At 33.6% G+C, this 9370-nt stretch overlaps 3 protein-coding genes across 3 annotated transcripts in view; 2 read left to right on the forward strand and 1 right to left on the reverse strand.

Moving 5' to 3' along the window:
• LOC113238007 (glutamate dehydrogenase, mitochondrial-like) overlaps positions 1–5064 on the forward strand; it is a 32153-nt gene extending 27089 nt beyond the window's left edge. The window contains exon 4 of the mRNA XM_026474723.1: positions 5035–5064. Within this exon, the coding sequence (XP_026330508.1) occupies positions 5035–5064 (30 nt within the window). The remainder of the gene's footprint in view (positions 1–5034) is intronic.
• A 541-nt stretch (positions 5065–5605) lies between these two features.
• On the forward strand, positions 5606–7462 carry LOC113237913 (transmembrane emp24 domain-containing protein 3-like). Its single transcript, XM_026474631.1, has 4 exons — positions 5606–5820; positions 6187–6304; positions 6627–6754; positions 7135–7462. Exons 1-4 carry the CDS (start codon positions 5665–5667, stop codon positions 7363–7365), a joined length of 633 nt encoding a protein of 210 aa, XP_026330416.1. The 5' UTR covers positions 5606–5664; the 3' UTR covers positions 7366–7462.
• Positions 7463–7465: 3 nt separating this feature from the next.
• Positions 7466–8596, reverse strand: LOC113237911 (protein YIPF5 homolog). The gene is made up of 2 exons (XM_026474628.1): positions 8431–8596; positions 7466–8268 (listed from the first exon to the last, which is right to left on the reverse strand). Exons 1-2 carry the CDS (start codon positions 8534–8536, stop codon positions 7586–7588), a joined length of 789 nt encoding a protein of 262 aa, XP_026330413.1. The 5' UTR covers positions 8537–8596; the 3' UTR covers positions 7466–7585.
• Positions 8597–9370: the final 774 nt, after the last annotated feature.

Consider the following 9370-nt stretch of genomic DNA (forward strand, 5'->3'; position numbering starts at 1 on the left):
CCTTTTCATTCCAATCTCATTTTTCTCATATAAATGGCTTCTAGTTATATAGAAAACTTCAAAATATATTTCTAAACGTAGAATAATTGAGCCTTAAAGAATAAAATGGCAAGCTTTTGAAGTCACAAGTACACTTTTCATAAAGATTAATTTTATTTTAAGTATATTATGAAGACAATACGGCGAAAGAAATAGTGATGAAGAACGTTAGAACTGTATACATTGACTTACAAATAAATGGACGACGGGTCTAATACAAAAACCACGAAAAAAAGTCCCAAGTCAACCTATTTAAAGTAAAGGAATATGAAAAAGCTAAAACGTTGAATTCAAATTGTAATGTCGTCGCAGTACTGTCTAATTTTGCTTGCAACAATTGAAAAGCGCAAAAAAACACCATATTCAACTTCTACTGGAAACTTACCAAAATGCACCATATATAGCTTCTAGTGAAAAGTACTTCAACACAGGTATAATGGAGTAGCTTTTATTATTTATAAATAAATTTTATATGTAAATGTTGAATTTTATACAATGCCATTCATTAGGAGCTAGGATGTCTGATTTTTTTTCTTGATATTCGAGAATTCTCGTACCCGATTTCTCGAGATATTCGAGAAATGAACTTTTGTAAATTGGTTCTGCTCTGGGATTCTGTTGCTCTGATACTCATGGGGAGTATGTACAGAGAGTTCCCTAGTTTCAGACCAGGTGATTGTCTTACAATAGAATACCAAGATCAGAACCATTTAGAAAAGTTAATTTGTTAAATTGATCCTACCAGTATCGAACCCGGGAACTTCTCATCCAGTGCCCACAGTGCAAACCGTTAGGCTATCAAGGTTGTACTATTTGTATTATTATGCATTGTTTGCATGTGAAAGCTACAAATTGCTTAACCTTTTAAAAAAATCCTATTTAATTTGCAGTGTCAGTCTGCTTCAATTACCTTCTTTGTTTCTTAAGTTAGTATATTTTGTCATTCATCCAATTTTTTATTTTTAATGCTTTTAATGGTGTAAGATGTTCTCTGTTAATACTTGTCACTTTCTCTTTAAGTTCAAGCTATGGGTAAATTCCTGTATTATCTCCTTTCTATGCACATTTCACTCATTGATTTAATCACATACCTATCTCGAGATCTTATACATAGTATAAGATCTCGAGGAAAACTGAAGTAAATACATTTATTATGCCATGCCATAAGAAATGTACCGATGTTTCGATTTTTTAAATTCAAATTCAACGTAAAGCCAAATTTTCATAATCCTGAAAACCGATTCGAAATAAAACCGTTATGCTTTAGGGAGTTTTGGATGCTTATTACAAAGAAAATACTAAGTTAGCTTAGGTTTGTTTTGTAATATTCTAATAAAAAAAAACCTAAAAAAATACTTTTAGAGATTATGGAAATTCATGCAAACGTTATTTCGGGCAAATGTATTTTCAGTCTTCTGATTCGTAACCCCAAGCCGTAGAAAGAGTACAACAATATTTGAAAGTATTACTAAAAATATTTTAATAATAACATTAGCATCAAAGCGACTCTATGAAATTTTTGTTCTAAATATTTCAAACGCTTGTGTTTGAAACAATTGAAATTGACGTGTTGGGTCTCGTTCAGTCTTTTACGCAAGCTATGAGTCGGAAAGAGACAGTTAGCTATTTGATTATTTTGATTGCTTTTGTAATTTATATTTACGATTAATTTAAATATAAATTAAATATTATATATACTAGTGCATAAAATAACACTTTTAAATGATAACTATGATAACATAATGTAGTACTTACTGAAAATATGATATACCATCCTGTTTTTTCACTCTAGTTGAATAATTTTTACAAGGTTTTACTACATCATTGACAAGCGCGCTGTCAGTCGAACAAACGAAAACTAAAGCGCGAATGACGCTCTGTATACGATTTTAACGCCCTATAAGTTCGGACACTTTTTAGCGCGGACCCGACGTTCATATAATTGTAAGTCAATGACTGTATATATCTTTCTTTACACCAAATAACAAGAGTTCAGCTTGAAAATTCCAAAATAAAGTAAATTCAAAGTTTTTGTTCGGTGACAATAATATGACTTAAGTGAAAGTGAAAACATTGCCTCCCGCCGCTTAACAGACTATTTAGAAAGCCCAAACAAGAGAACTAAGCTATGAGAAAGTGAAAACATAATGTTGTAGAACCACAATTATTATTAAGATAATATTAAGATAATATTTAAAGAGGATCCCGATAATTAAAACGAAGACATGGCTCAAAGAACTTATATCCAAGCCAAAGCGCTTAGTAAAAAAATGTGCCTTCTAAATTAATTTTTCCATATTTTCAAATTTTACCAACTTTTCGGGAATATTTTCAGAATAATTTCCACTATTTGAAAATTTTCGGAAAATTACCCAACATTATACCTACGTGACATTAGCGGGATTGTGATTGTGAAAGATACAGAACAAACTGCTAATAAATAAGAAGGAAGAAAAGTATTTATTGTTCTGAAAAATATGATTTTTTTCAATATGGAATTTTTTCCATGACCCTATATGCTCTAAGCCCTGACCTTAAAGAGCATATAGGAAGGGAGGCGCTATTAGCATTATTTCTCGAACAAAACTTTCTGCCACATTTTGAGGGGCGGGGGGTACTACATGAATTGTGTCACTATGGTCTCACACAAACAAAAGTCTACAACACTAGCTTATTTTTACAAATACACAAATAAAATAGTACACAGAATAGACCTATAAAAATAAATTGATTCTTATGAATATACTGGAGACGGAAAGTTATCGACGTGACGGTGTCGATATGTATTACGTTCTGGTTAATCATACATATGAAAAATGTAATTCCACCCTTGGCTAGACTGGATGTAGTGAATTTCTTTTTCCAATTTTGTGTGTAGTGTAACAGTGGTATTGTTTTACTTGTACCAATAAGTGGATATACTTTACCAATAAGTGGATGACAATATATACAATCCAAAGTCCAATCCAAAAAGCGCGAAAAAACCTCCGGAGTCTTTTTTTTTTCAGTTTATGGCTTTTCGCGGTCAGCGTTGGAGCCAATGACAGGCATGGACGGAGTTAACCTCTACAAATGTAGTGACATGTATAGAAATATTAAAAAAACTAAAACATTTAATTTAAACTGTAAAGTCACTGCAGTATTGCTAAATTTTGTTTGCTACAATTTAAAGGCCCAACAATTATCCATATTCAGCTTCTACTGAAAATGACAAAATGCGCCATATTTAGCTTCTAGTGAAAACTATTAGAACACAAGAGTGATGCAGTAGTCTTAATGTCAATATCAATTAATTTTATAGTATTATGTTGAATTTTTTACGAATTCACTTTAACTATTAAGAGTTGTATAGATATATAGTCACATACAAATATTGTAAATGTGAAAATAGCTGTGTCTCTCTGTTATATATATATAGTTATAACGTGCTGTAAGAAATGTATCGATAATTCGAATTTCTACATTCCAACTAGAAGTAAACTCAAAGCTTCATAATCTCGAAAATCGATTTATAACAAAACCATTATGCTTTCAGGGGATTTTGGTTGCTTATTACAAAGAAAAGATTAAGTTAGTTTGCTTTGTAATATTCCTAAAATAACCTAAAAATATATTTGGGATTACAAAAATTCGAGCAAACATTACTTCGGGCAAATGTATTTTCTGATTGATAACTCCAAACAGTAAAACTAATACAACAATATTTTGTTACTTATTTATTACTAACATTTAATTAAAAGTCATTTTAAAAATAAGATTTAACATTGAAATGAGATTTAGAACAAAGAAACTATAGAGTTTTCTTTGTTCTAAATCTAAATATTTCAATCGCTTGTGGTTCGAAAATTGAAATTGACGTAACGAGTCTCTTTCTGTCTTGCGGGTTCACTTATGCGAATCTCTTATACTTTCTAAACTTAATTACTGTCTCACTGCCTTTGGTCCGTGTCTGTTGGCAAGAACGCACAGACTACTGCAACGAGTGCAAAATTCATGTGCACGATTCTGCTTCTTAATACCACCTCGGAGCCACGTGACACCATTCCTGCATAAGTCGAACATGCTTGCAATAGGTGGACGCCTTAAATTGTATTTGGCTGGGCTGTTGTTTGATGTAGTTCAGTCTCACGTACCTGACTATTTGTACGAGAAACTCACTTGGTCATCCACGGCAAACTCTCGCTTTAGGTCAAGGTCGACAAGGCTATTTCTGCTTGCAACCCCCCGGCATGGTACCGCTGCATTTAGAGGGAGCTTCCGTTACCTAGCCACTAGTTGTTGGAACAATATTCCTCCTCCTATCCGTAACAGTGTCTCAAAAAAACGTTTAAGCTAAAGCTGCGGGAGCATCTGTTAAATTTGCAAAAATTGGGGATATGAGTGGCTAAGGTATTTGCGGTTGTCTCTTGTTTGTCCACATACAGGGTCGGGAGCGCGTCGTGCTTGACATTTAAGATTTAATTTCAACTCTGTGCCGCTTGCGATAGGAACGGTCCAAGGTCCAAGGTGCCTGTTAATTAAAGGTGCTTGTTATGCTCTTGGCTGTACCTCGTTTCAGGACTGCAAATAGTGTATTATGTGTGGAGGTTGGGAGGAAGAAGATTGAAAATTGAAAATTAATAATTTAAAAATGAAATCAGATTTTTGTTGGATTGCGAGTGGCGTCTCTATCCTATAGGGTCCTGGCAGAATACCAGCGTCGCGGGCAGCCGCGTCATTTATGCTGAGCCAGCGCCTTTTTCATTGCCATGACTTCCAAGTGTAATATTAGTAGAATAGAGTAGTAAGAATATCATTATTGTTATATATAAGTTAATGCCTATATCATGTATCTGATGTCATGGTGGTGAATAAAGCTTTTATCTATCTATCTATCTATCTTTTGCGCATGTCTTGTGTAGGATAAGGATAGTTAGCTATTTGGTTATTTTTATTGGTTTTGTAATTTATGTGTATTGTATGTACTCGTATATGTACTTTTTATTTTTTTTACAGTACGGCATGAATTATGATGATTTATATTAAACAATTACAATTTATTTTAATTATTTATAATTTATTACATTAATATTTAGTATACAATACGACGGAGAAATCAATTTGAACAAACTTCGTTACATAATCTGTCGATAAAAATAGGAGCCAAAAGAGCGCGTCGCTTCTCTATAACGGAAAAACAGCGTCCATGAAGTACTGCATTTTTTTGTTTATAGATGCCTTAATTTAAGGATGGAAAATAAGATAGTTGCTCGTTAGTAAATATGAAACTTCATAGGCATGCTTCTGTCAAATGTTCGAATGTTTTGAAATATTTTTTATGTAATCGATAAATTGAATCAATGTGGGGTTGACAGAGGGGATTGCCTGTCGATGACGCCTCCAGCCCTATATTATGCTCTAAGCCATGACCCAACAATATTATCGACTGACTTACTTACCACACCACAAGCTGATAAAATTGCACGCGTTCTCAAACATGAACGCGTTGATAAACTTCAGCTTAACGTGCATGTTGTGATGCGCTTTTTGGAACGCAGCCAATTACGTGTCTGTCACATAAAAGCGAATTTTTGTGTTATATTATTTTTGTGGTGTCCTCTGAAAGCATTGATTTTCAGTGAGAAAATGTTCGTTAGTCCACTTATATTCGTGGTATTAGTCACATTATTTAATGGGATATTGTCAAAAAGCGTCGAACTAACGTTCGAGTTGCCCGACAGCGCTGTAGAATGTTTTTACCAAGACATCGAGAAAAATACGTCTGCTTCTTTAGAATACCAGGTAAAACTGTTTTCCCTCTTTCTACAATGCGATTTCTAGTTTATGACATTAATATTTGCTCATATAATCACAGTGTTTCTTATACAAATCTAATCCGAATGTAACCTCTACGTAGTTCACATTTTCTGTTAGAAAAGGTTTTATCGTTCATGCCGACATCATTTAAAATGTTGTTCTACATTACAGTGCATAAAGAACTCGGTAAAAGTACTATATCCTTGATAAAATTAAACAAGTTTGTTTATAGTTGTTTTTGACTTGTGACTTAATTGCTTTACATGTTACTTGATGGTGGGCACCTTTCCGCACTTTAACCATAGTATCAAATTAGAACTAAGTTGAATAATGTGTTTTTGCTGTTTACAGGTGATAACAGGAGGGCAGTATGATGTAGATGTTAAAGTAGAAGGGCCTAACAAACAGATCATTTATCAACAACAGAAGATGCAGTATGACTCCCACCAATTTGTAGCCCAACAAACTGGTAAAATCATTATGTTGTAAGAAATTAAATAAATGATGTGCTTTTGCTTATCAATTATTAATTGTTATGACACATAATTAACTCATTGTGAATGCCCGACTGTAGATGATGCCCCATATAGGAAGAGATTACATTTTAAACCAAGCAAAAACACAATTATAGTATTGCCTACCTAAGATGTACTATAAATACTTTTAAGTCCATTGATATAAAAAGTCAAAACTAAAGCGACACTTCTGTGGCTCTCTAGAAAAAGAAATCTGTCATGCTTGAGGTTTAGTAAAAGAAAAACAAGTACTACCTAATTATTGCTTAATTACAGGTGTATATAAAGTGTGCTTTAGTAATGAATTTAGCACATTTTCTCACAAACTTGTGTACATGGAATTCAGTGTAGGACCAGAAACACCATTACCGGGTATGGGTGATCATGCTACTGTTCTTACACAGGTAATTTCAAACATGTCTTATATTCTTTAATAAACTTTTATTTCATATAAATATTTATATTAATATTGCTCTGGTATTAACATACACACATAAACATTCACATTTATATACAATATATATTTGGTAGATTTTGTAGAAATCAATGCCAAAGTTTCCTTTTGGATACATGGATTTCTAAGAATTCACCTTATTGATATCCATTTTTTTTTAACTTTTACTTTTTAGGCTTTGATCATTATTGAAAATTTAATCGCCCTGTTAGAAAAACATCGAGAAAACTATGAAATATTTAAATAAAAAAAAATAAAAAAAGAAATCCAAACCAATTGTGAAGTTATGATAGTGATAGTGTATGTGTTAACATGTATTGATATTTTCAGATGGAGACATCAGCAGAAGAAATTCACAAAGTGCTAAATAGAATCATAGATCATCAGACACACCACAGGCTACGAGAGGCTCAAGGTCGCAAAAGGGCAGAAGAACTGAATGAAAGAGTGTTCTACTGGTCCATGGGAGAGACCCTGGCCATAGTGTGTGTAGCATTTGCGCAAGTTATGATCCTAAAGAACTTCTTCAGTGACCGGCCCACATTATATAACAGAATGTAACATTAGATATTTTAAACAATACAATTTAATATAATTTTTTTGGGGTAATTTATTTATGTTGTTTTAATTATAGTATAAACAAAATCATTATTTAAACATGTATTTATTATCCAAGGTAATACACATGTAAACTTAAATGTTTATAGGTTTTATTACAAATGTGAGATGATTATGAATAACATGATTCATTGCACTGTTTTTACATTGTGTCTTTTATTTTCTAAAATAAAACTAATAAAGCAAACACACCGTTAACTAAGGCACAAGGGTAGGCTATTAAGGGTCTCTGTTCAGAATCTCCTGACATTGTAACAAACAATCTGCTTGCTGATAGAGCTGACCAAATAACTGCTATTGCAGATAGAGACAAACCCACAGTCCCTTCAAGAGAAATAAAGATGCCAAGACCAGCTAATACTACCATTGGCAGCATACAGTAACCAAGTACACTTGCAACACTCAATACAGTAAATACACCTTCAGTACGACTCATTAGTGAAAGTAAGAAATACATCAGAATAACTGACAACATTGATAAGCCATACACATAACCAAAATGTGCTTTATTCCCTGATAGAAACAAACACACTGCTAAGGCTAAACAAAAGGCAATCGGGCCTGCAATGTCAGTATCTCTTAGTAAGAAATTTGCATCGTCTGCCTTTGATTGTCCATGAAAAGGATTTAGTACAGCTAATGTCTTTTCTAGAATTCTATCTGGGTATATTTCTAACTCATCCAAAAGTGGTGGTTCATCAAATTCATTGGTCTCTGCAGCTGGTTCACCAGGGATGGGTGCCGGAGTAAATAGATTTGGATTGTAGTACTGGTTGTTGTTGGCGGGAATAGAGCCTTGTTGGTCGAAATTGTAGTTTTGCTGGTCTGTTGGAAAAGTCTGAAAATCTGCAAAATAATAAATACTTAAACAAAAAATATGGTATCAAATATGTAATGAGTAGGTCACACAATTCTTATGGACATATTTTTTAACATTCTACGACCGCGTCTAAGGTATCTACTTATATTTTTACCTAAAGATATTTAAAACTGAGAATAAGCACTCACCTAATGTCTGTGAGTCCCCAAAAGTGTTCGCACCATTGAATGAATAATTTGGGTTGTTCTGTTGAGTTTGCCAAGAATAATCGTTCGGATTGTTAAAATTTGCCATTATAGCCTAGTGATCAACGACACAACACTCGCTGCCTATCAATATTTGTTCCGTAATTTAATTATTATTACGGCAAAGTATATACAACGAATCTCTGAATTTTTATGTGATGACATGGAACTGTCACTGTCAATTGAGTTTTTTTTTCTTGCTTTAGACACCCAAACGGGGCGGTTTTGCCTGTATCAGTTTAATAATATCGTCGCTTTACTTTCTCAAACTCGTATCTTAAAGCACAAAGTTACTGAAATGTGAAAAATGGATTGTTTGTACAAATTTTACAGGCTGATTTCACATCAAGTGTGATATGAAATTAGCATCACTTCATATTCACACATTGGCTTTTACCTAAGCAATGCATAGAAATTAACACCTCCGTTAAGAAATTTAAGATAAATAGAAAGTTTCGCCGTCTCTTGCATAATCACTCTTTATAAGATACGAGTATGAGAAACTATGCCATCAATATGGACAGTTTTTAACCGACTTCAAAAAAAGGAGGTTCTCAATTCGACTATTTTTTGTTATGTATGTTACGCGTTAACTCCGGCGGCACTTGTGAACCGATTTTGATGATTGTTTTTTGCTGGAAAGAGGGTACCTCAGTAGTGCTCCCATTTAAATTTGAAGAAAATATCGACCACTAAGGGTGACAAACTAGGGGATAATAATAATAACGCACACACTCAACATGGCCCCGCACTAGGGAAACCCTGTGTCGCGGGTGCCATGGACACACACATAGACAACCACAAATTACACCCAAACTCACGAGAGAAATAAATGTAGGCCATACAAATATTTCTCCCGGCCCGGGAATCGAACCTGGGGCCT

Source organism: Hyposmocoma kahamanoa, unplaced genomic scaffold (assembly GCF_003589595.1).
Source record: "Hyposmocoma kahamanoa isolate Upper Pololo Valley unplaced genomic scaffold, ASM358959v1 94, whole genome shotgun sequence".
NCBI classification, from domain to species: Eukaryota; Metazoa; Arthropoda; class Insecta; order Lepidoptera; family Cosmopterigidae; genus Hyposmocoma; species Hyposmocoma kahamanoa.

Excerpts from the sequence above, each read along its gene's own strand:
- LOC113237913 (XM_026474631.1), top strand. The coding sequence starts at position 5,665 with ATGTTCGTTAGTCCACTTATATTCGTGGTATTAGTCACATTATTTAAT. Across the intron at positions 6,305-6,626 it reads ATTTGTAGCCCAACAAACTG|GTGTATATAAAGTGTGCTTT; the intron begins GTAAAATCATTA and ends GCTTAATTACAG. Across the intron at positions 6,755-7,134 it reads ATGCTACTGTTCTTACACAG|ATGGAGACATCAGCAGAAGA; the intron begins GTAATTTCAAAC and ends TGATATTTTCAG.
- LOC113237911 (XM_026474628.1), bottom strand. The coding sequence starts at position 8,536 with ATGGCAAATTTTAACAATCCGAACGATTATTCTTGGCAAACTCAACAG. Across the intron at positions 8,269-8,430 it reads TGGGGACTCACAGACATTAG|ATTTTCAGACTTTTCCAACA; the intron begins GTGAGTGCTTAT and ends ATTATTTTGCAG.